The sequence below is a fragment of the Neolamprologus brichardi genome, chromosome 3, assembly GCF_056152115.1.
Source record: "Neolamprologus brichardi isolate AB-2024 chromosome 3, ASM5615211v1, whole genome shotgun sequence".
Taxonomy (NCBI): Eukaryota; Metazoa; Chordata; class Actinopteri; order Cichliformes; family Cichlidae; genus Neolamprologus; species Neolamprologus brichardi.
Genome location: NC_142106.1, coordinates 59,391,268 through 59,418,643, shown reverse-complemented (window position 1 = coordinate 59,418,643; position 27,376 = coordinate 59,391,268). Strand labels below are relative to the sequence as shown.

The window sequence follows — 27,376 nt, the reverse complement described above, 5'->3', positions numbered from 1 at the left end:
TTCCACTTTATGTCTGACTGTTCTCATTTTTCTGTTTAGGTGCAGAGGCAAGGTCACCCTCTACAATTTAGGCAACAAAATACAGCTTTTCTTACCTTTATGTTTCTCTGCTTGTGACGTACACAACAATGGTCAAGCTGAGTATTGATTAGAATTAAAATTTAGACTGTAACAAAGTTTCTATTCCCATGTGCTAACATTATTTTATTATTATATTAATGTAGCACAAGGTTCAGTTCGCCTTGTTATAGAGGATTTCAGCTGATGTGCACATGAATGATTTGTGTTTCCTCTGCAGGTGAAGGTAGAAAGTGTGTGTGAGCTGATGTGAATTGAGCAGCATGGATCAGTGTGAGGACAGAGAGGAGGGAGTCCCTCCCTCTAAAAGCACTCTGTGTGGGGAACATGAGAGCCAGAGCAAAGCTCAGAGGTGAGATGACCATCTCTAACTGTCCATGACTCTTCTCCATGTCACAGCTCAGCACTCACATCACTGCTCCATCATTATTCACAGGAACCAGCCTGGACCTCCACCCAGCTCTGTGTCCTTACAGAGTGACCGGTCTAAACATGCTGGTATTCACTTTAAATCAGGCGTGTGTCGTCCTGCAGAGAGGTAATGTGTGTGTAAATGTTGTTGTGTGTTTGTGAATAAATCCTCCATCATGTTTAATGTCAGCTCTGTTTCACACACATGTTCATATGTGCAGCGCTGTGTGTTGGAGTGTTTCCACAAACACAGCAGATACTCAGAGATTATTTTTAGGAAGAGGAGATGTTCTCAAACTCTCTGTCCTGAAACTCTTCACTCAGTCTGATCCCCACTTCCTGCTCCTCAGCAGTGCTGCCATCTTCATCAACCAGGACAGAAATGAACTGTTGTTTCCTCATCAGCTTCTTTCTGTCTGCTGAATCTGTAGTGAATCAAAGTGAAACGTGTGAAAATGCAGCTGTTAATGATCCAGTTTGTTAGATGAACGTGTGAATGTTGCAGTGTGCTGTTAAACAGTAACACAGTAACTGTGACGTGTCCTGATCTGACAGTAGATCATGTTTGTGTTCTTGGTCACATGACACAGGTCAGCTGTTCACACAGAGTTCATCTTTATAGGCTGGACCAGTTTGGAATAATACTGGGAGTAATGGTTCTTATATGGAGCTTTTCTCCTCTGAGCACTTTGATACTCGCCTCATTCACGCATGGAAAGCAGTGCAAATAAATGCAAACACGGTTTTCCTGCACTCATCTTTTATCAGGATGATGTCAGTGTGAGCTGTTGTATGAAAAAAACAAGCATGAAAAAAGTGTTTCACAGTTTTACTTTGAAAAACAAACAAACTGTGCTGCAGGTGAACAGTTTGATGGTTGGAATGAACAAACAAACAGACTCAGCAGCGCACAGACGTCCCAGCTTCATATATCGTTGTTAAACTTAACGTAGGAATCACAAACATTCAGAGATGAACTTACACACTTGGCTTTATACGTACTTTGAGTTGAAACGTACTTGATCTGTGAATGATGACGTTTCACAAGTACACACAAGTACATTTACTGAGAAACTGCCTTTGAAACAAAGTTCAGTTAGAAAAACACTGAAGTCATTCAGGGAATTATGATCTTTGTGTTTTTACAGAGTTTAAAACACAACAAAGAAGTGTCAGTGATCAGGATAACAGTGGAAGGACTCTGGAGGATCATTTGTATTATTGATCATTTTGATCTCTGACAGAGAAACTACAAATACAGATGCAACAAGGGAAGCAGCAAAAGTGACTGAACACAGCTTTTAGAGGCTAAATTCACATTTCAATCATCAAAGTGTGTGTGTGTGTGTGTGTGTGTGTGTGTGTGTGTGCGTGTGCGTGTGTGTGTGTGTGTGTCCATGGTTCCTCCACAGAGTGGACCAGCAGAGCTCAGAGGTTCCCAGTGGTCAGTCTGCCCAGCAGCATCAAACACAGCTGGACTCCATATTTATGGTCTGTACATGTACAACAACTACTTTATTATTATTAATAATACATTTATTTATAGGTCCCTTTCAGAACACCAAGGACTCTGTGGACTAAATGTCCAAAAGAAACAAACTTTGAAATCAGACGGTGCAAATGTGATCACAGGCAATGTTCCCTCTAAGCTGCACGTGTGCAATTGTGCACTGCTGGCACGTCTCTGTGCACAGAAAATCTGCATTACACAAACAAAATCCACCTGAATTGAAATTAAAGTAAATATGTTAACAATTCTGATTTGCAGTGTTAGTCAGTGACTGGCTGCTCCAGCCAATGATGTGATTCACATTTGTATATACGCAGCTAATCACTCTTCACTCTTCGCAATATAGTACGCTGGTCTAAACTGATTTTTCAGGTTTATTTTTAGTATGTTATTTGCAATTGGTGTTTGTTCTGGGGAAGATATTGCAGACTGAGCAATAATGCATTTCTAATGGGGGCCTTTCTTAAAATTACTGGTCCCAGTAACAAAGGCGCTTGTTGACTCAGAAATCGAGGGAAAACCAACAACACACCCGGCAGAACATTATGTTATTTACACGAGTGCAAATAAGTGGTCCACATGTGCGCATTCACTGTCAAAATAAAAGACGCGCACCAGATAAGAAGTTGCAGCGCACGTTTGCGTCCATATAAAAGGCTGTTTTTGTCCTAGAGTGGGATTTTCACGGCACATTCTGCACCACATCTCTGTGCGTTCATCATTTGTTTGAAGCCAGCTCACCTCCTGCAACCACTTTTCCGAGAATACGCTTCTTTTGTGGTTCGGACTCCTGACATTTCTTTGGAGGTGGAGGAACACCAAAGTAATTGCTTAAAGGAGCTTCTTCGACATCTTTAAGAGTTCTAAACAAATGTCTGTCCTCCTCCTGAAAATCTTATGTACGCAAACACGCGTTGCAACTTCTTATCTTGTGCACGTTTTTTATTTTGACAGCGAATGCGCACCTGCGGACCACTTATGTGCAGCCCTGGTTATTTAGCTCGTCATATTGCAGCCACAGAAATTCTTTTGTCCATGAAACCATAAAGCTGCACTTTCTTTTTGCCTTATAGTCTGATTTGTCATAACTTTTCCGTTTTGTGGTAAGCTTTTCTTTGGCTGTCACTTCTTCACGCTGACCTGTCTTATTTGGCTCAGCAGAACTAAAATATATATCCTGCTACTTTTACACAGGCACTCACATAACGCTCAGCGATTCTCTGCGCGATCAACCTCTCACATGTTTAAGCTGCGGGAGATTTCACTTGTCATGTTTGCATAGTAAGCTAACGATTGATAAGATGATGTCAGAGGAATTGGTGCGCAAATTATCATCACTCACCAATCAGTGCTGTCGCTCTCTATACACAGGTCGCGCGATTGCAAAGTGAAAGCAAAAAACAAGCGCAAACTCAAACGCGATTTCAATATGTCACATACTGACAGTGGTTCACCGATGCCAATGACATAATTACCCAGCTACATTTCCGAAAGAATGCAAAAGCATTGACATATATTTTTCCTATGACAGCCCGACGGGCAGAGATAGATTTTGGTAGCCCGACTGGAAAAATCGCTAGACCCGGGACGTCGGGCTAGCGATTTTGCGAGCCCTGCACATTAATGACAACGTGTACAACCATTGGAGTTGGTTTGGTTGTTTGGTTTTCTTCCTGAATAATATTGTTGTATATATTTGCTGCAGGAAGAAACAGTAAAAACAGCGTTTTATAAGGAAAGCACTCTCAACCTGTGAGTACAGATGAAACCAAAACACCCCCCACCCTTTCCTATTGGTCGAAAAAAGTACCATGTCGACCAATCAAAACAGGGCATTTAGTTGTTTAGGAAGGGGGAAGTTTTAGGAGTGACGGCGGTGTTTTGAGGTGTGAGAGATTTGTGACATTTAGCGCAAATCTTGTGTAGTTAGTGTTTAGTTAGTGTGTAGTGTAGTCAATAGTGTTGTTGTGTGTGTCAGAACAATGAGGCGACTGCTGAATGTTAAAGGTGTTACAGCAGTGATACATCTGCTGCTGTCAGGCCTGCAGGTATCAGGCTGTTGTTCTCCTTCATCTCATATTGGACAGAAATTATTTTTTGGAGTGGCACAAATAATTTGTGTGGCATCAAATTTGATGCAGAACAGCTGATTGTTCTGTAAAAAATTTGAAATGTTTATTTAAAAAACGCCTTGGCTGCATTTTTAGGTAAACAGCTGCAAGAAACTTTGTTTTAACTTTTTGAAGAAGTAACTATATAATTAATTGCCCAGCACTGGTCATTATTTACTGTATTTTGCATCCAGAGTTACAGACTCTCTCCCAGACCACAGAGTCATAATACAAGTCAGAGCTTTATTAAAAAAAAGAGAAGAATGAAAGTTGTTTTTTCAAAATTGGAGTTCAAGTTATTTTTACTTCCAATAGTGTTAACATGCTACACAGGTCATGAACAAGGTTGTTTTTCATTGTCATTGTAAGTGGGCTAAAACAGTTAATTAAAAGTAGTCTAACATAAATGCTGTAATTAGATTACTTTAATAAACATGTAAATTGGATGGATTCGATGCTGGCGTGACCACAGTGCACACGTCTGCAGTTGCTCACAGTGGTCCAAGGGACGCTCAGGGAGTTTGTGTGTTCAGACACATGAAACATTAGGGGGAACATTGATCACAGGGAAACGTTTTAAACATCGAGGCTTTAAACAGAAACCAAAGTGAAACAGTTTGTAGTTGAGATCAGTGAGAATGAAGCTGAATAACTGTTTCTTCAATAACTTTGAGAAATAAATGACAAATATGATGGAAATTAGGAGCATTAACACTTACTAATGATGTGAGTCGACACTCGGCTATATTGAGACGACCACATTAGGTGGTCCTCAACTGTAATGGAAACCAGTGGATCCAGTCCAGTCGTGGCGACCTGTTGTGAGTCGATCTGAGCAGCTACTAATGGAAACGGGTCCATAGATGTGTTTGTGCTTAATAACAATGAATCACAGGATTTTTACATTACAGTTAAAATCTCATGTTGTTTGTTAAAGTGTGCAGTTCAGGGTGTGTTACTAAAACTGTGGTTTGCTCACTTTCCAAAGACCCAGCCCCCATAAAAAGCAGCCAAACAGCTTCTAAGAGTTACACACACACACATATCTATCAAGTTTACTCTGGTCTAACACACTTGGATTTAGCTTGAAGAATGTTCCTGTACGAGGACTGAAAATGATTTAAAAAGCAGAACAACTTTGACACGCCTTCATAAAGCCTGCAGAGCACTTCAAAAAGAAAAACTAGCTGAAAGTCTGGCTGCTCTTATGAAAAGTACAGAGAAATTATGGGTCACTCAACACTTGTGCACAATATAAGTGTTTAAATAAATCTAAAGAATAACTCAAAATCCTACAATCATACTGAGAAAATCATCGACAGCTAACTATCCAAGTGGATTTGTTTAAGACAGCTCCATCTGCTGGTGGCCCTCTGCAGGTGCATGAAAGGGGCGTGTTTATAGTGAAAGTAGTAGAGAAAGTAAACCCGACGGGAAGGAGGGAGGACTCTCAGCAGCTTCCAGCTCATATTCAGACATTTGACTTCTCACTGAAAGCAGCAAGTTTGAGTGCCTGTACCTTAATTAGAAGAGATAACATGGCCATAGTAATTAGAGTTGATTGGGCAATGCTGTCCTTATAATGTAGTTTATTATTTTTATGGACAAGTCCAGTTTTTCTGTAGAGCCTCTCAAGTTGGTGACAGCAGCAGTGGAAGTTCACGTGTAAACCAGAGCAGCAAATCAGATCCAAATGTGTTGTTCACAGTGAGTGGGATCAGTTATAGTAATAGTTCAGCTCTGAACACCAGTGAAATGTTTCTCCAAATGAAATCACTGCATTCATATGAACAGAATCAACGTTTTGGAGAATGTCTGAGTTAATCAGATAAAGTCAAACTTATAATTGGTGAAGAGGTCGTGGATGATATGCCCCTTGATCGTAAAGAAGTGGATGTTGTGGAGACTGAAGTTCAGAGTGGTGGGTCATTCATAAAGTATTCTGTTCCAGCTGCTGGAGGAAAACATCATCACTTTTGTGAAGAACGAGCTGAAGAAGATCCAGAAGGCTCTGAATCCAAATAAGCCCCAGTGCTTGGAGTTTCAGAGGGAGGATGATGAGCAGAGGAGCAGCAGCAGAGAGGCATTTGTGAAGATCACAGTGGACTTCCTGAGGAGAATGAAGCAGGAGGAGCTGGCTGACCGTCTGCAGAGCAGTAAGAGGATTTATCTAAAGATTTAAGCTGTTAGAAAAATGAGACACTCATGACACCAGTGTGTTCAGTCATTTCTCAGTGGGTCAGAAATTGTCATCAGCATTTTGAAAAGTAGGATTGTTAAAGTTGTATTTTTATTATTATTATTCAGAACTTCCAGCTGCTGTTTGTCATCGTAACCTTAAATCCACCCTGAAGAAGAAGTTCCAGTGTGTGTTTGAGGGGATCGCTAAAGCAGGAAACCCAACCCTTCTGAATCAGATCTACACAGAGCTCTACATCACAGAGGGAGGGACTGCAGAGGTCAATGATGAACATGAGGTCAGACAGATTGAAACAGCATCCAGGAAAACATACAGACCAGAAACAACAATCAGACAAGAAGACATCTTTAAACTCCCACCTGGAAGAGATGAACCAATCAGAACAGTGCTGACAAAGGGAGTGGCTGGCATTGGGAAAACAGTCTTAACACAGAAATACAGCCTGGACTGGGCTGAAGGCAAAGCCAACCAGGACATCCAGTTCATATTTCCATTCACTTTCAGAGAGCTGAATGTGCTGAAAAAGAAAAAGTTTAGCTTGGTGGGACTTGTTCATCACTTCTTTACTGAAACCAAAGAAGCAGGAATCTGCAGCTTTGAAGACTTCCAGGTTGTGTTCATCTTTGATGGTCTGGATGAGTGTCGACTTCCTCTGGACTTCCACAAAACTACAATCATAACTGACCCTAGAAAGTCCACCTCAGTGGATGTGCTGCTGATAAACCTCATCAGGGGGAAACTGCTTCCCTCTGCTCGCCTCTGGATAACCACACGACCTGCAGCAGCCAATCAGATCCCTCCTGACTGTGTTGGCATGGTGACAGAGGTCAGAGGGTTCACTGACCCACAGAAGGAAGAGTACTTCAGGAAGAGATTCAGAGATGAGGAGCAGGCCAGCAGGATCATCTCCCACATCAAGACATCACGAAGCCTCCACATCATGTGCCACATCCCAGTCTTCTGCTGGATCACTGTTACAGTTCTGGAGGATGTCCTGAAAACCAGAGAGAGAGGAGAGCTGCCCAAGACCCTGACTGAGATGTACATCCACTTCCTGGTGGTTCAGGCCAAAGTGAAGAAGGTCAAGTATGATGGAGGAGCTGAGACAGATCCACACTGGAGTCCAAAGAGCAGGAAGATGATTGAGTCTCTGGGAAAACTGGCTTTTGATCAGCTGCAGAAAGGAAACCTGATCTTCTATGAATCAGACCTGACAGAGTGTGGCATTGATATCAGAGCAGCCTCAGTGTACTCAGGAGTGTTCACACAGATCTTTAAAGAGGAGAAACAACTGTACCAGGACAAGGTGTTCTGCTTCATCCATCTGAGTGTTCAGGAGTTTCTGGCTGCTCTTCATGTCCATCTGACCTTCATGAACTCTGGACTCAATCTGCTGGAAGAACAAAAAACAACATCCAAGTCGTTTAAATTGTTTGGAAAAAAAGAATTACAGAAAGAAGTTAAATCTGCAGAGAAACACTTCCACCAGAGTGCTGTGAACAAGGCCTTACAGAGTCCAAATGGACACCTGGACTTGTTCCTCCGCTTCCTCCTGGGTCTTTCACTGCAGACCAATCAAAGTCTCCTACGAGGTCTGCTTACACAGACAGGAAGTAGCTCACAGACCAATCAGGAAACAGTTCAGTACATCAAGGAGAAGCTCAGTGAGAATCTGTCTGCAGAGAAAAGCATCAATCTGTTTCACTGTCTGAATGAACTGAATGATCGTTCTCTTCTGGAGGAGATCCAACAGTCACTGAGTTCAGGACGTCTCTCCACAGATAAACTGTCTCCTGCTCAGTGGTCAGCTCTGGTCTTCATCTTACTGTCATCAGAAAAAGATCTGGATGTGTTTGACCTGAAGAAATACTCTGCTTCAGAGGAGGCTCTTCTGAGGCTGCTGCCAGTGGTCAAAGCCTCCAACAAAGCTCTGTGAGTAAACATGTGATCAGGCTTTTATTTATAACATAAACAGTGTAGTGTGTGATGGACCCTTAAAAACTTAAACATATTTATTTACATGATAAATACAGTATATTATAGTTAATGTTTGATAGCAGCAGTAAATGTCAGAGTGTCTTAGACAAATATGGACTTCAGCTTTTATCAAAGTCATATCCAGAATCATCCTGTAAGTAAAATTTATTTATACAGCAGCTTTCACAGGTCAAAAACCACAGAGGGCTTTACAATAGAAACAGGCAATAAAAAACACAGAAGATAAAAACATTAAACAGCAAACACTGAACATCATACAGCCTAAAACTAGTGAAAGGCCACTCTAGAGTCTAGAGTGAATACTAGAGTCTGAATCAATGAGTTAGTGGGACCAGTAACAGCCTTTAACTGGAAGATCTCAGATGTGAGAAGAGCTGTAGGATTGTAGAAAGTCAGAAATATAGACTGGGACTTAAAGTAAGGACTAAAACTTTAAATAAAGCCTAAAATGAACTGGTTACCAGTGTGAAGAGATTAAAGTGGAGTAATGTCCAGTCTGTTTCATGTGCTGGTTAAAAGCCTCGCAGCATCATTCTGTACTGACTGAAGACGTTCAAAGACTGTGATGGAGCCATAGGTGATAATCATCAACTCCCTCATTCCTCCTCTGGCCTTATTGCTCTGCATCAGTGCACTGCTCAGCTGAAGAGGAGTTCACTTCTATATGTTACAATCAGCATCACCAGTACAGCTCCAAGGATCTGCAGCTGCTGGCAGATTCAATCATGAATGCTTGATTGTTTTTCAGTCTCTCAGGTCAGATGAAGTCATATTCTTTATGAATTAGCATAAGAAGTCAATAAAAATTCCAAGCAAATCAAGATAAGCGTTTATTCTTGTTTTAATAAATATATGAGCGAGAAGGACCTTTTTAGTCTAAAGTTATAATCATCTGCCAAATTTCGAATCTCTTTACTACGTGGACTTTTAAAACATTTTCTGTTCCCCCAGACCGAGTCTCTGTAACTTGTCAGAGAGTTCATTTAACTTGTCATTTGATAACAGTTTGTTATTAAATTACAGTTTTTCAAATTGAGCTTTTATTTTGTTTTTTAGGCTGAGTGTCCCTGATCTCTCAGACAGAGGCTATGAAGCTCTGTCCTCAGTTCTCAGCTCCCAGTCTTCTACACTGAGAGAGCTGGACTTAAGTAACAACAACCTGTCAGTCAGTCAAAGTCAGTTAAACTTCTGTAATAGTTTTATGATAATTTAATGAGCAGAGAGTTATTGATCAATATGTCAGCTACTTTGGTGCTAATGCACTGCCCGGCACATGGAGCCCAATTGGCATTCGCAATAGAATACCAGAATTGATTGACCATTGTCAGTTAACAAATATCAGTGTCATCCATTTGTTGACTCTCAGTAAAAAAACAGGATTAAATGCTAAATCTAATAACTCTTTAGTTCACCCTCATTGCAACTTAACAAAAGTGTTTGTTTAATGTTTATCTGTCATTTTTCAGACTGAGTCACTGTAAGCTCTCAGAGAGAGGCTATGAAGCGCTGTCCTCAGCTCTCAGCTCCCAGTCCTCTAGTCTGAGACAGCTGGACCTGAGTAACTCTGACCTGCAGGATTCAGGAGTGAAGCTTCTGTCTGAAGGACTGAAGAGTCCACACTGTAAAATGGAAACTCTCAGGTCAGGATTTAAAATTTTTCATTAATGATCACGTTAAACCTGATTTCTATTACTGCATAAACAGTAAATTGATTTTTAAAAAAATCTTAATGTAGAAATTAGTGTCTGGGGTTTTTAGTGATATTTGTTCACGTTCTGTCTTTCATTTGCAATGAAATGTCCCATCTGCTCCTCTGAGTCCAAATTCTTTATTTTTGCAGTGCTTCATCCACCAAGCCTTCTAGTTCGATTCCTGTATTCTGAAGGTTTTTACAGAACTGTTTGTTCATTTGATTTTCAGAAAAATTTAGTAATAAAAATATGATCAATTGATTATTTCTGACTGAAAAGATGAAATATATATTTGGTCATAGTGATATGACTCATTGCCTCACTTAAACATAAAATGTAAACAAAAATTCAAAACAATAGATTAATACAAAACAGAATTTGACTGTTGAGCTCAAAGTGAGCTTGAATGTTATTCACTTCCTGTTTTATTTTGGTAGTTATTGTCTCTGGTTTTTACTTTTACTTCCTCCCCCGACATTGTCTACATTAGTTTCAGCTGTAGAAGGTTTTATTAACTGTTTGATTTGTCACTTTTTTTAACTATATTTGTTGACCTACAAACTATTGCTAAAATTTATTTTCATTAAAATACCAAATAATTTATTACTTTATCATCTAATTAGATTATAATTCTGTAAATAAGAGTGATAGTGTGGCCTGTGTGGGTTGTCTTCAGGTTCTCTGCTTCCTCCCACAGTCCAAAAACATGCATGCAAGGTTAACTGGAGATGTTTGATTGTGAGCATAAATGTTTGTCTGTCTCTGTCTAGCTCTGTTTCTACCTGGCTACATCACCGTGGTTACTGATGCTGAACCAATAACCTGGCCTGGATCAGGTTATGTTCAGAGTTTTTGTTTAAAATCAGCTGAAGTGCCTAATTTCACTGATTCTTTCATTTACAGAAAGCTTTAAGTGAGATATAGATTCAGTCATATGTTACTAATATTACTTTTAACCTGAGCAGCGAAAGTCCGCGGTGATCTGAAAATGAATTGCCGGGAGTTGTGCCGTTCTCTGCGGCTTCAGTGACCCTCGAGCTCTCGACTAGCTATCGAGTTGGTGGGTAACAGACGTCTCCGAAAACGTCGAAGCACTTTTGCAAATATGCGATATCTTGATAAACCGAGCAAATATTTGAAGTTTACACACCCACATTCTCACCTGAAAATATGTTAAAAGTTTATTTTGTGACCCAGGAAGATTAATAAGAGTAATTTTAAAACTTAGTAGCGGTCGCCATTACCGGAAACTGGAGTTTGGCTGGGCCGCACTATGAATTCTGGGATATGGTGGACCACGAAGGACACACCCGACCCATCCTTCAAATTCGGGGAAAAGGAGGACGCATTTGTCGCCTGCATTCGGAGGAATTTGGACAGCCTTCGGTGCGTCGCTGTGACGTTATCGGTCTCCAAATGTGTCCTCAGGAGGATGCAGCCCATGAATTTGGACACACCAAGCCTGCGTGCTGGTAGCACCTTAGCCACAGCTCGGGTGTGGAGGAGAAGCTGAAAAAGAAGGTTTTCTAGTTTGTAAGGAGGAAAAAACTGAGAGGACTAAGTTAAAGAGAGGCTGGAGAGTAACACAGAGCAGCAATGAATGCTGCTCACACAGTTTAGACAGTTTAGCATCAAATGTTCGAGTGAGTTAGCTCCCAGCTAACTAGCAGAGCAGCTAACTAGCAGAGCAGCTAACTAGCAAACCAGCAAACTGCACCCACAAGCTGCGACTGCGTCTTTCTAACAGGAGCGTCAGACACTCAGACTGATTTTCTTTGTGGATGATGATGTATTCTCACACTGGTCCTTCATGATGATGCTGCCATCCACCCACTGCTCCTAGTGTTGCCAACTCCTCAGTAAGGAAAATTGCTATTGGCTGTCCTAAAAGTCGCTGGAAGTCGCTAAATGATGTCATCGCCTAATTTGGATAAATGGTCATGCTAATATAATTGTAACGTACGTTGTGGGTGAGAAAAATAACATCGTGGAAGAGACATGACGTGAGTACAAAAATGTCCTTGAATGCATTTAAATAAATAAATCATAATTCTGTCTGTAACTATTACAACACTCTCACCACATTTGTTAACAATTAATAAACAATTAACAAACAAACAAATGTGTTTTTCCTCGTTCTTTGTTATCAGCTGAGACTTTGGGTAAAAATGTGTCATAAACAGGAGAAAGCAGTGCAGGTTCAATGTAATCAAACCTCAGACTGAGTTCAAAATCATCACCTGTCCCAGATACCACATCAGCACCAGAACCATGATGTGTTTACTCACATTTAAAAGGGTGGAGGTCATTGTGAATGGACTGTTGTCATTGGTCTGAATGTGCCTCTATAAACATGTACTCTTCATTATTGATGTTTTCCTAATGAACACAAAATGAGACTTAACAAAATCTTTCTGACTGTTGTTGGAGCAGGTTGGGTCCTGGGTTTGAGTCCCCCACTGTACCACAGTGGCTTCTAGCTTTGTTTCACAGTGTGTAGAACAACAAATAAAACCAAATCACAAAAAAACACATCAAACTTTGAGGGTTTAACCAAGGATGAGGAAGTAGACTCGGCCCCAAACATCTGGATATATGAATGGTTACCACAGCAACCACAGCAGTGTGCTCTCAGTATATTTAGTTGTATAAAGGTGTTTGTGGTGTGTTGCTGCTGAAACAGCCTCATGTATGTTGACACAGGGAGAAAATAGTGTGAGAACACTGTTCACAGCAGTCACAGCTCGCTGCCTTCAACAGTCTCTTCCTTCCTTGTTTGGATGTCACTGATGTCATCTTCTGCTCTCACACTGACCACCTGTTGAAGCTAACATGCTAACATGGAAGCAGCAGGTATGCCACCTGTGGCAGCTGAGGTCACGTGATCTGAGTGTTTGAACCACACGTTGGAGCAGCGTTTCCAAACATCTGCACTTCAGAAGCTCCAAAATGTGGAAACGTCACTGTGGAGCCCTATCATCATCCCTATCTAAGAGATTTTCTTGCCTCTGCAAAGCGAAGCACCATAGTTTGTCAATCCCAACCAATCAGAGCGCTCCTTATGTCACGTCACATGACTCGTGTGTTTACCTCTTTGATTAGCACCCAAAGAACTAAAGAAAGGCTAAAAGGATGTTCAGCTAATCAAATCCCTCCTAGGAACAGGAAGTCTAGAGAGGAAATGGAGCAGAGAAGGAGAATCACCAGTTTAAATGTCTGAGTTTTAAACTGGTGACCCTCTAAAGAGGCTTTTATTGACTCTTTCTGTTTTCTTTACAGCTTTTTTCACCATTTAAACTGTTTAATATCAGATTTAGAAATAACTTTTGGACAATTTTTCTACATTTGCACTAAAATGTGACATAAGTAATGACTTTCTGACTTTACGTTGGACTAATCTAACGACTCAGCCTGGCTATGTTGGACTTGGTGTGGAAGCAGCTCTCAGTTTGAGTTCAGGAGACAGACACCCTCTCTACGTTGAAGATCAGCTGCAAACTTTCCTTTTTGATAAAGCTTATAGTTCGAGCTGGATCAGGTGAACCATCCCTTAATTATGCTGCTATAGGCTCAGGCTGTTGGTGGACTTCCCATGATGGTCTGCTTTCTTCTCCACTCCTGATGCTTTTATATGTCACTACTGCATGTCTTTTGACTTCTCTCTCCTTAGTTTGTGTTTTGTTCTTGTCTGTCTGAGCTCATCTCTTCTCTTTCCCCTCACCCTGCAACCAGTCATGGTAGATGCTCCTTCTGGAGCCTGTTTTCACTGGGAGGATCTTTGTGTCAAAGGGAGTTCTTCTTCCCACCATCACCAAGTGCTGCTCACAGTGGATTGTGTTGCGAAATCGATCAATGTAGAGCAATGAGACAAACCACGGAGGCCCCAAGAAGTGCAATCAAACGATGAGTTTATTAACACACAGGAGAAAACATCAGCCTATGTCTTCTGACAAAAATACATGTTGTGGACACTTATAAAGCAGTGGGGTATACGCCCCCCCATGGCGTCAATAAAAATAGTCAGATTAAAATAGGTTACAGACATTAGTCACAGTTAATGGTACATCTTGTACATCTTTAATGGCTATAAACAGACATAGAATTTCTCTTTTCTATAACACCTTCCATAAAAGGTAATAAACTTCAAGCCCTCATGGTCTCTGGGGCTAATTATTGACTCTGGTCATCTGTTGCCAAGTAGAGTAAAATATAGTGAGACAGCAAATGAGTTAAGGCCTCAGGCCTGACACATTCCTAGATTATATGAGTTATATGTATTGTAAGCATGCATGCAATCATCCTGTTCTAGTTTCCCTCAGCATGTATCACTTGGACAGTCACGCCAGTGAAGCTTAAGACCCTTAATGAACCGAACATCAACTCGAAATAAGCACAAATATGCAATGTGTATGAAATACTTTTTGATTGATTGATTGATTGATATGTTTATTGATTAGCATTCAAATATCTCAGTGAAGACAGAACAAAGATTTACCACAAAGCAAGAAAGCATGAGACAAGGCTAATCAAAAGGTATTGGCTGAAGCATTTGGTTATTACGCCAACCCTTTTAACAAAAGATCTTTTAGCATGCAGCTCCTGTACACAGGGCTCGAAGCAAATAATAAAATTCAATTCAATTCAATTTCATTTATATAGCGCCAAATCACAACAAATGTCGCCTCAAGGCGCTTCATAGATACAGAGAGAAAAGCCCAACAATCATATGACCCCCTATGAGCAAGCACTTTGGCGACAGTGGGAAGGAAAAACTCCCTTTTAACAGGAAGAAACCTCCGGCAGAACCCGGCTCAAATACTTCTGACCGTACTTGTAATAAAAGTTAACATAATGGAAGGATCCTCAAATGAACATCTTCAATAGACAACTTTAATGCAATATCAATACTGTGAGAAATATTATTAGATGGAATAATGCTGTAAAGAATGTTATTAATGCAGTTATAATGATGCAGATTATATGTCAGCAATAAAAGAATTTCTGTATCTCCACAATTGTCTGATGGTTGGGGCTTTCTCTCTAATATTGGAGGCTGTTACCTTACACTGTTAAACAGCTTCAGATGACTGTTGTTGTCTGTTGGGAATTGTCACTTTTAAATAAAGTTACATTGAATGGATGTAAATGGATAGATGTTATTGTGACAAAGAGAAAACGATTGTTGACAGACGAATTGTTGTTTTGTGTGTCTGCAGTCTGTCAGGCTGTCTGGTCACAGAGGAAGGCTGTACTTCTCTGGCCTCAGCTCTGAGCTCCAACCCCTCCCATCTGAGAGAGCTGGACCTGAGCTACAATCATCCTGGTCACTCAGGAATGAAGCTGCTGTCAGCTGGACTGAAGGATCCAGGCTGGAGACTGGACACTCTCAGGTATGGAGAGAATGTCTGATAGAGGAGGAAGAGCTGGAAACATTTCCTGTGTATTTCACTCACTTCCTGTTTGTTTCCTGCAGATGACACATGAACAATCAAACATGCAGGAATATTTTCAGGGACAGACACACTAGTCTAGCTGGATAGTACATGGATATTTATGTAGGGCTTTCCAAGGAGTTTGAATCATGTTTTAGAGTCCTGTGGTCTCAGCCTCAGATACTCAACTAATCAAAGTGATGTCATGACAAAAATGATTGACCAACAAAACAATTTTCTCCTTCATTTATGTCAAACAAAGCTGTATGTAACGTGTCTCGCGGTTAGTATAATGGTTGCTAGTCAACCTAAACAGCGCGACGAAGCATATACCGTCCCATTTCACATGCCTCTCACTTCCGCACTTCTCGTACTCGTAGTATGCACTGTACGTAGTACGCGTAGTGCGCGTACTTCAAGCGTGCAGACCCTGAAATGGGACACAGCCAGTGTCTGATAGAAGAGGAAGAGCAGGAAGCATTTCCCGTGTCCTTCACTCACTTCTTGTTTGTTTCCTGCAGATGACACATGAACAATCACACATGCAGGAATATTTTCAGGGACAGACACACTAGTCTAGTTGGATAGTACATGGATATTTATGTAGAGGTCTCCAAGGAGTCTGTTTGCAGGAACATTAATGATAAGTGATAAGTCATGTTGAGAGTTTCATTAAAAGTAGACCTACAGTTAGGTCCATAAATATTTGGACAGAGACAACATTTTGTAACTTTAGACTTTATTAGGTCACAGGTGTACCTGAGATAGTGGGCACTGTGTACCTAATAAAGTGTCAGCCATGTGTATGTTTCCCATGCTGTATGTCCACAGTCTCACTGACACTGAGAGAAGGATGAAACAAGGCTGTGAATCATTTCAGTCTGTGTGTGTGACAAAGAGGCAGACAGGAGCAGCTAACATTTGGAAATGGAATCTTAAATAATGACAAACTCTACATTCACACCAGAATTCACAATAATTTGTTCTCAAGTGCACATTTAGCAGCTAATGCTAATACTGTTTTCCTTTGCTTTCTACAACTTGAGCAGCTATTGCTAAGTAGGCCACTTTGCTCTGCTAAGGATTTGTGTGACCATGATGGAAACTCTGATAAGCTAATGCTGCTAAGCTAATGCTGTTTATGGGCCCTGTTAGAATCCATATTTCATTCTCATTCTGTTGTTTGAGAACAATATTAACGTCTCACATCATTATTACACAAGAGAAAAGGGTATTAGCGTTAGCTACTAATGCTTATTCACCTCAAATTAGCTTTAGCTTCTAATGGGAGCCTACTTAGCATAAACTCTTCACATCATTATAACGCAAGGGAAAGGAGTCACTCATGGCAGCCTATTTAGCATTGACGTCTCACATCATTATAACACTAGAGAGAAGGGTATTAGTGTTAGCTACTAATCCTTATTCACCTGAAATTGGCTACTTAGCTGTTAATGGTAGCCTACTTAGCATTAACTCCTCACTAATATAATGCTAATTCACATCAAATTAGCATTAGCTGCTCATATTGTTATAAGGAAAGAGGAAACGGTATTAGCATTAGCTGCTAATAATTATTCACCCCTAATTAGAATTAGCCGCTAAAAGCAGCCTACTTAGCATTAACTCCTCACATTGTTGTTGCCCAACGGAAAAGAGCAGCCTTCTTACCATTAGCTGCTCACATTGTCTTAATATAAAGGAAAAGATATAGCATTGACGGATGATGCTAATTCACATCAAATTAGCAATAGTTAATAACGGTAACCTACTCAGTATTAGCTGCTCAAATTGTTAAAATTGAAGGAAAAATAGTATAAGCATTAGCTATTCGTATTGTTAAAAAGTATGAAAAAAAAATTGTTAGCATTAGCTGATAAATTAGCATTAGCTAGTCAAGGCAATGTACTTAGCTGGTCTCATTATTATAAAGCAAGAAAATATGGTATTAGCATTAGTTGTCAATTCCTATTCACCTATAATTAGCACTAATGGTAGCCTGTTTAGCATAAACTTCTTAATGCTAAATGAAGTTAATTAATGCTAAATAGTCTTAACGGAAATCAAAGTAGTGTTAGCATTAGCTACTGATATTGTTATAAAGCAAGAAAATATGGTATTAGCATTAGCTACTAATTCTTATTCACTTCAAATTAGCATCAGTTAATAATGGTAGACTTTGTATCATTAGCTGCTGTCATTCTTATAAAGCAAAGGAAAACAGTATGAGTATTAGCTGCTAATGCTTTTTCCTCTAAAATTAGAATTAGCCACTAATGGCGTGTTGTTAAAAAGTAAGAAAAAACATTGTTAGCATAAGCGGATAATGCTAATTCACCTCAAATTTGTATAAGCTAATAACGGCACCTGCTTAGCATTAGCTGGTCACATTGTTATAAGGCAAGAAAATATGGTATTAGCATTAGCTGCCATTTTCTATTTACCCAAAATTAGCATTAGCGACTAATGGCAATCTACTTAACATTACCTCCTCACTAATACAATGCTAATATACATCAAATTAGCATTAGCTGCTCATATTGTTATAAGGAAAGAGAAAACGGTATTAGCATTAGCTGCTAATAATTATTCACCCCTAATTAGAATTAGCCGCTAAAAGCAGCCTACTTAGCATTAACTCCTCACATTGTTGTTACCCAACGGAAAAGAGTATTAGTATTAAACACACACGTATTACACAGTGCGGGAGGCCGGTCTCTCCTTTCTGTTCGCTACAACAAGCTTTATAGCCTTTATGACGTCAGAACAATTCCTGGACATCATCTTCTTCAGAACAACAACTCTTTCCCAGACTTAAAACCAGATGTTTCCAATCATCAGTATTTGGGAACATAACAATTGTGTAAGACGAGTGTGCAGTTTGTGTGAGATTGTAGGTCCAGGCCAACGAAAGTTCAGCGTCCTCATCTGACTTACTGTGAATGTGTTTTATTCTGCGTGCTCTGGAAAATATACTAAATGATAAATAATACATGATAATATGGGTGATAACCTGATAATGATAATGATAAGTGATGAAGACTAATGAAGTAATGATGAAATAATGACCGTGCATGTGAATAATAACACAGTAACAGAAAAATAACATTCCTTTACGTGACAACTCCTCCTCTTGGGCTCGCTTGCGAGACCAACTTACACCAGGATTTGTCTCACTCCTCCGTCCAGCCTACAATCTCCTTCAAGGGCATCATGGACTCAGGCGCCGCTGAACCCTTCGAGCCAGAGCTCAGGGCTCTCTCCAGCATCTTTACTAAAACTCGCCGGACCAGAGGGATAGGACAACATCCGATCATTAATATAGCAAGAAAAACAACAAAAGAAAACATAGCAGACATAACAACACTCTTCCATTGCCCAAAGACAGACGTAAACCAGTCTCCCAGTCCAGTGTTCACACCTGATTGCTCATGCATGGTTTTGGACAACATTTTCAGACTCTCAAGCGCTCTAGTAACCGTACCGTCTGGGGCCGTATTGTTGGGTATAAAAGTACAGCACATGTCCCCAAACATGGCACACACACCACCCTTCTCAGCCAACAACATGTCAAGGGCCATTCGATTTTGGATTCCCATTAACGACGTCGGTCCCAATTGTTCCACAAGGCCTTCTACCGCGTCCCTAGTGAGATTAGAGAGTCTCAACACATTATAATGAACATAGTTAATGCGATCAACATTTTTATTTGGAGTTATCCATAGAAACACACTTTCAAAACCGGCCGCTATCTGATTAACTAACTTATACTCATCTGGAACTCCCCTGGGAACTCCTATTGAGTCAATCCAGGTTGGTGAGTCCCATCTCGGGTCATATTTGTGCACACACAGACTTCTCCTACGTCTGGCTGTCAACACACCAGTGTCTTGCTGTGGAACTGTCTCTACTCTATTTCCTATCAGCATCAAAGGTGCTCCTAGGCGCACCAGAGCACATGTTCCCACACTTCCCAGTGGAACCTGTACCAAAAGGGTGTACTGCCCACAATAATAATATAGCCTACCCCTTGCCCAGGTGCCTATAATAGTATTTGGGTCACTCACATTATTGGTAGTCCTGCCTGGGATTGTCCTCTGACACCAGCTTGGATCAATTCTTCCTAATGTATATCTCACACTGTCTGTAGAGAACTCAAAACATGTATAATTATCCTTTTTAGGTGTGAATGAACCTGGTTATGTACGTTTATCAATTGGCGGATGTAATCCTGACAAAGTGGTGCAGTTACCTGTGTTCACCGCCTCTCTAGTTACTCTCAGCATACAATCATAACCCCACTCATCCTCTGGATACAGAGGAGCGGGTTCAGTGAACAGACGAGGCCTAGCTGTAGCACAAGCAACACAATCAACCACTTCCTGCTCTTTAGCATTTTGAGCCACCCAATCTAACCAAAGATTCCTATCACTGACTTAGGGTAGCACACCATAGGGTGATAACAAATCCACACATTATATGTTCTCCAGCTGCTACCGTCTCCTGGGCATCTAATTACCTCACACAAATCGAACGTGAATGCCGTCGTGGACCCATTAACATACCCAAACTCGACTCCCCCACTGGCTTTGAGACACCCATCGTTCCCACCTGAGCCAACCTCGCGCTTGAATTTTCTCGACGACTCGATCGGTTTGGACTCTGGAGCGGATAGACCTCTGCGTCTGGGCAATTCACCTGTCTGCCAATGAACAAACAAACACGTTACAACACTTATCAACCCCAACATTCCCGTTAATTTCCAATTTTCCCACAGTTTCATGATCACTGTTCCCAGGCTCTATTACTTTTACTTTAAACTTCGTGATAAGAGTATAAGATTATGAGTATAAAAGTATGCGATTAACGTACAAAACTACTACGACTCCTTTAAACTATCAATTACTTTAGACTAGAGCCCTAGCCTATCATGAGCGTGGAATGGATTGATGCTTGGCGCGTGACGCTCCTCTTCTTTCTTCGTCTCCCCAGGTAGACTGCTGGGGAGAACCGCTGCACAGGGGGAGAGGATTATTCTGCCTCTATGTTCCCCCCCGTGTTACTTTGGGTGGAGCTTATCTCGAGTAAGCTCTCGTCCGCCACTGCGCATTGAGACCAATGGAACCAGGTCTCACCCTTTCCCTTCAACCGAACCGCACTGGTGGTACGAGCAGTCACCTCGAATGGCCCCGTCCACCTTGGATCTCTCCACTTTCGCTTAATGACCTTCAGCCACACCGCCTTGGCGTCGGGGACGGACCTGTCCACCGCATTCACCCCCACTCCAACCTGTTGTGTGAAACTAGACACAAGAGCTTTTAATTCTTTCCAACATTCAGCATGTTTTCTATTACTTTTTATACTTTCTTCCGCCGGGACTGTTGTCCAAGGACCTGGAAACTGTCGTCCTGTCAACAGCTCATATGGTGTGAAACCTGTGGATTGATTAACACAACATCTTATTATCATCAATGCAATTGGCAGGGCTGCAACCCAATTTAGCCCCGTCTGAGCAGAAATTTTAGCTATTTTATTTTTCAGGTTTAGATTCATTCTTTCCACCTTCCCCTGGGACTGAGGATGATACACCGTCCCAAATCGGTGCTGCAACCCCAGCTTCTGTTCTACTTCTGCCAAATCTTTATTTTTAAAATGAGTTCCATTGTCTGAACGAATTCGTTTAGGAAAACCATGCAGGGGGATGTAATGATTGATTAAACACTTAATCACACTTTTTGCATCCTCCCTTTTTGTTGGCCACGCTTCGGGCCACCCCGTCAGAGCATCCACACTCACCAGCAAATACCGGACTCCTCCCGGTCCCACGTCAATCATGTCAGTGAAATCAATGACAATCTCTTCCCCTGGTCTTTCTGGAATGGGGAACTTACCTGCCTCTGGTTTAATCACTGGCTTTGGATTGTGCCTCCCACAGATCAGGCACGTCCTAGCTTTCTCCTTAATCATATCCCTCAAAAAGGGATGCCACCAATGGCACAGATGTCTCTCCATCTGGGCCACTCCTACATGGCCAAGCCCATGTGCTTCTGCAATCTTCTGTTCCGCTAGGTTGGCGGTCAACACCGGTCGTCCGTCAGGTCCTCGCCAGAGACCTCCTTCTTCCCATGCTCCTCGACTCTTCCAGACCCCCTTCTCTTCCGGGGCCGCCTCCTCTTGGGCCTTCCTGGCCTCCTCTAACATGTTGACTCCTACTTCTTCCTCCACACTTATTTGCACGATCTGCCGTAGTGCTTTATAGCCGGCTGCCTCTTTCGCAGCTCGATCGGCTTCCTGATTTCCTCTGGCCACCATGCCAGTCCCCCAGGAGTGACCTTTACACTTTATGATACTCACCTCCTCTTGCACATGGCTTCCTCCATATTTCAACTCCCCAATGAGACATGTACAAGAATGTTGTCTCTAAAACAATCCCCTGCCAACCTGTAACCTTGTGTAAAAACATTAGTCAGCAGTTACATGTTAAGCCTATTTAACTCCCCGCTCAACCTGGAGCCTGTATCCTGCAAAACAAATCTGTTAAATCAAACTTCTTATTTACAACCAACTATAGATCATGAGAGCAATAAAGTATTCAGCACAACAGACAAGTATCATGTTCAGGTTTTCTCCAATCATTAACTCACTATTATTACCCTAATTTGTCCCCAATCATGAATCATCCCAATTTACTCAGTGACTTTCCTTAGGCAATGTCACTCCACCCATTTATCACTAGGAGCTCAAAAAGTGGCCAGCTAGTGAGCTCCATGTTGAACTATTCCATAAACACTGCATCTCTTATTTGTTTCCTCATGTCACTTGTCTGTTTTCTACCGAATCCTCCACATGCACCCTTAACAAAAGCAAAACAAACATTAGCAACACACATTGACCATCCCGGTGATCAGGCGTCATAACCTATGAACACAGTTTCTTCACACATAAGCCCAGAAATCCTGTAGTAGAAAACCAAACGCCAATCAATTGTCCAGTGGTAAATCACATGATCAAACCACATGAAGAACTGTAATGATGTAGAGAAGAAAATGCAAATGTTAGCGCTGCGCAGATGTGCACACTTTCTCACAGTTACCTCTGTGAGCAACACACAACACAAACCCATTTACCCCTGGTAAATTTACAAACACAGAAAGTGGCATTTAGAAGTTAAATCGGTAGGCCACAGCTCACGCAACCTCGGATGTTGCTGTCATCTTCCTGCTCCTGTAAAAGAAACACACATAAATTCATCCACCCTTTCGTCCTGTCTAGGTGGAGGTTAACTTTGAGTCATGGTCAAGTCTTATCAGCTTTTGTCAGCTGTTACCAGTCAGTCAGTTTGTTTTATTCCCATTCATTCATCCATTCATTCTTTCTTTGCTGATAGTGGAAACCATCGTCGCATTCGATCTCCCCCCTCAGCAAAATGACGTCATTTCAAAAAGAAAAAGAAGAACTTTAGATCGGATTACCTCGCTGAATCCTTCTTAGGCCGGGACTCTCATATTCTAATTGTCCCAAATAAGTGGCTTTCTCCAGAGCCCATTTTAATGTGGAGAAACTCACTTGCAACAATTTTCTGGACGACGTGTAGCGCTTTTAATTCCCAACGTGCAGATCTGCTTAAAGAAAAGAAATTCACAAACAAAATCAGTGCACTGTTCAAAAATAAAAATAAAATAAAAATAAAATGAAATAAAAGATAAAGCTGGAAAACAAAAGTAAATAAAAGATACAGAAGCCCGGTCTTAGGACTTGTCACTCTTATAAGTGAAAAAATACCAAATCTAAACTTGGTGCCATGGTAAAACTTTCCCCGTACTTCAGAAACAAAAACAAAACAAAACAAAACCAAAAAATCTGCTAGTTTCACTCATTTAAACTCTGGGTGCAGGATTCTGTTCACCCCTGCTATCATCTTCCCCAAAATAATACTAATTCACTCGTCTATGTATCACTTCTCAACCCACTCAATAAACCAGACAGGATGCTGGTAACAGTATTACCTTCTTAAAATTGTGTTTGATCCTAGTGAGCTGATCGCGTGTGTGTGTGTGTGTGTGTTAGTCGGGTTAATACATTTTCTATTTCTATGTATCCTTTTATGTACCTTCCCCCTTTTTCTGAAACAAAAACACTCCGTTCACTCCTAAGTTTGTTTCAGAAACATCTAAATGAAAAACTCTGTCATAGTCAGGCACAGCTAACCCCAAATGTTTGCAGGTTACCATCGGCAACCACACTGTGTGTTGTTAACCCCTTCTACAAATGCCCTCTTTTAATGTGTTTCACTTTATATATGATTTTGTGTTATCTCTAGTGCATATCATGTGAAGGTGTGGTGTTGTCTCTTCATTTTTCTACCAGTACTCTTGCATACCTCAGTGCTTGTCTTCCTCCCCCTTTTGTAGTCTGGACACTGTGTCAATCCTCCACTCCCAGGCAGTCGTTTGTCTCCCCGGATTCCTTAACCCAATTTAATTCCCCAAACTAAAGCAGCAGCCTCAGTCATCACGTGCTCCTTTTCTCTCCGCTCTTTTCTCCCACTTTTCAGTCCAATAACAGTCAGTTCTCTTCAGCTTTGTCCCGTGTATCTCTTTGTCCCACTGTCTCTCTCATTGCCATCTCGCTCCAAACATGGCAAATGTCAAACTCAGACAGTCTTCTCAAAGGTCCTTCACACACAGTGAGGTCGCAGCTTGCTGGAAACGCATCTCCATCCATCCAATCTAGATGGTGGATCTTCTCTTTCTGATGCCGTTTGCCCATAGTGCTGCTGGACCTCTCTGCTCAGAACTCTGGTATTGTCTCTTGGACTTCTGTCCATTGTTGATATTCATGCTTGTGCTTCTGGAACTGCACTCTGTGTCTTCAGGGAGAGATTAGCTTCCTTGGAGCTTGCTTGTTCAGGATGAGAACGGGAAGCTGCAAAACAATTCAGCCAAAAATTCTGGCTGGGTGTTTCTATTTTATTTTCTAATGATTTTAACCTATAATTTTCTTCTGACTGCTGCCCCTAGAGAATTGATCCAGGTCCGTTTCCCACCTGTAAACGACAGACTGAGAGACTTTCATTACTCACTGTGACTGCAGATGTTTTCATCACTCCTAAAACAACACATCTCTACTTATTTTGTTTTGAACTCTACTGACTTCAAACCCCAAATGTGAATTTTTAGTTGTTCATAACCGCAAACACAAAAAATCTTCTTGATGTTTTTATTAATTATTTTCGTCCACAACACTCCAAATTATGTTTTCATTTTGTGTCCAGCAGGGGAATAAGGTGACCTCTAGCATCACTGCTTCCCCAGTTGGAGACAATTTCTCACTCACACTTCTACACTTTTATTTTCTTTGTTTATTTCAGTTCCTTTTCTTTCTTTTATCCTTTCACACTCACACATTAACCTGTTTACTCACTCATACAGTCAGCCATCAAATTCTCCATTCATCCTTGAGTACTTGATCACCTTTAAAGAAAAAACATTGTTAGCATAAGCGGATAATGCTAATTCACCTCAAATTTGTATAAGCTAATAACGGCACCTGCTTAGCATTAGCTGGTCACATTGTTATAAGGCAAGAAAATATGGTATTAGCATTAGCTGCCATTTTCTATTTACCCAAAATTAGCATTAGCGACTAATGGCAATCTACTTAACATTACCTCCTCACTAATACAATGCTAATATACATCAAATTAGCAATAGCTGCTCATATTGTTATAAGGAAAGAGAAAACGGTATTAGCATTAGCTGCTAATAATTATTCACCCCTAATTAGAATTAGCCGCTAAAAGCAGCCTACTTAGCATTAACTCCTCACATTGTTGTTACCCAACGGAAAAGAGTATTAGTATTAGCTACTATCATTTTTAATAAGTAAGAGAAAACAGTGTTAGCATTATTGAATAATGCTAATTCACATTAAATTAGCATTAGCTATTTACAACAGCGTACTTAGAATTAGCTGCTCACATTGTTAAAAAAATAAGGGAAAACAGTATTAGCATTAGCACAAAATACTATTTCACGTCGACGTAGCGTTAGTTAATAAGGGCAGCCTACTTAGCATTAACTGCTAACTAATATAATGCTAATTCACATCAAATTAGCATTAACTACTCAAGTTGTTACAAGGAAAGAGAAAATGGTATTAGCATTAGCTGCTAATGAATATTTACCCCTAATTAGAATTAGCTGCTAATGGCAGCCTACTTAGCATTAACCCCTCACATTGTTATAAAGCAAGTGAAAAGTGAAAGCATTATCGGATAATGCTAACTCGCATCACAGTAGCATTAGCCAATAACAGCAGCCTTCTTACCATTAGCTGCTCACATTGTCTTAATATAAAGGAAAAGATATAGCATTGACGGATGATGCTAATTCACATCAAATTAGCAATAGTTAATAACGGTAACCTACTCAGTATTAGCTGCTCAAATTGTTAAAATTGAAGGAAAAATAGTATAAGCATTAGCTATTCGTATTGTTAAAAAGTATGAAAAAACATTGTTAGCATTAGCGGATAAATTAGCATTAGCTAGTCACAGCAATGTACTTAGCTGGTCTCATTATTATAAAGCAAGAAAATATGGTATTAGCATTAGTTGCCAATTCCTATTCACCTATAATTAGCACTAATGGTAGCCTGTTTAGCATAAACTTCTTAATGCTAAATGAAGTTAATTAATGCTAAATAGTCTTAACGGAAATTAAAGTAGTGTTAGCATTAGCTACTGATATTGTTATAAAGCAAGAAAATATGGTATTAGCATTAGCTACTAATTCTTATTCACTTCAAATTAGCATCAGTTAATAATGGTAGACTTTGTATCATTAGCTGCTGTCATTCTTATAAAGCAAAGGAAAACAGTATGAGTATTAGCTGCTAATGCTTTTTCCTCTAAAATTAGAATTAGCCACTAATGGCGTGTTGTTAAAAAGTAAGAAAAAACATTGTTAGCATAAGCGGATAATGCTAATTCACCTCAAATTTGTATAAGCTAATAACGGCACCTGCTTAGCATTAGCTGGTCACATTGTTATAAGGCAAGAAAATATGGTATTAGCATTAGCTGCCATTTTCTATTTACCCAAAATTAGCATTAGCGACTAATGGCAATCTACTTAACATTACCTCCTCACTAATACAATGCTAATTCACATCAAATTAGCATTAGCTGCTAACATCAGCCTACTTAGCACTAGCTGCTCACATTGTTATAATACAAGGGAAAAGAGTTAGCATTAGCGAAGGATGCTAATTCATGTCAAATTAGAAAATATGGTATTAGCATTAGCTGCTAATGGTTATTCACCTAAAATTAGAATTGGCCAGTAATGGCGTCCTATTTAGCATTAACTCTTCACATCGCAGGGGAAAAGTTAAAAGTGAATGAAAAATAGTGTTCACATTAGCTACTCATATTGTTAAAAAGTACGAAAAAACATTGTTAGCATAAGCAGATAATTCTAATCCACCTCAAATTAGTATTAGTTTATAACAGCAACCTACTTAGCATTAGCTGGTCACATTGTTATAAAGCAAGAAAATATGGTATTAGCATTAGCTGCCAATTCCTATTCACCTAAAATTAGCATTACCTGCTAATGGCAGTCTACTTAGCATTAACTCCTCACTAATGTAATGCTAATTCACATTAAATTAGCTTTAGCTTTAGCATTAGCTGCTAGCATCAGCCTACCTAGCACTAGCTGCAAACATTGTTAAAAGGGAACGGAAAAGTGTTAGCATTACCCGATAATGCTAAACTCTCATCAAATTAACATTAGTTAACAACGGCAGCCTATTTAGCATTAGGAGATAATGTTGACCTTGGCCCACTGGAAATGTTAAGAACTAAAGATTTAGGAGCGTAGCTCAATAGCTCTTTCTCATTTGAGAAACAAATGAATTCTGTTATTAAAACCAGCTGT

The 27,376-nt window shown here is 40.4% G+C and overlaps 1 protein-coding gene across 3 annotated transcripts in view; it reads left to right on the top strand.

Annotated features, from left to right (window-relative positions):
- Positions 1-303: 303 nt before the first annotated feature.
- LOC148105978 (protein NLRC3-like) overlaps positions 304-27,376 on the top strand; it is a 663,817-nt gene continuing 636,744 nt past the window's right edge. The window contains exons 1-5 of one of the 3 annotated variants that reach the window (XM_087837930.1): positions 304-430; positions 515-616; positions 1,902-1,980; positions 6,062-6,254; positions 6,418-8,242. In XM_087837930.1, the coding sequence (XP_087694056.1) occupies positions 342-430; positions 515-616; positions 1,902-1,980; positions 6,062-6,254; positions 6,418-8,242 (2,288 nt within the window). In that variant the 5' untranslated portion in view covers positions 304-341. Of the gene's footprint in view, positions 431-514; positions 617-1,901; positions 1,981-6,061; positions 6,264-6,417; positions 8,243-27,376 lie in introns of all 3 variants that reach the window. The other 2 variants (XM_087837931.1, XM_087837922.1) reach the window with 2 other exon arrangements.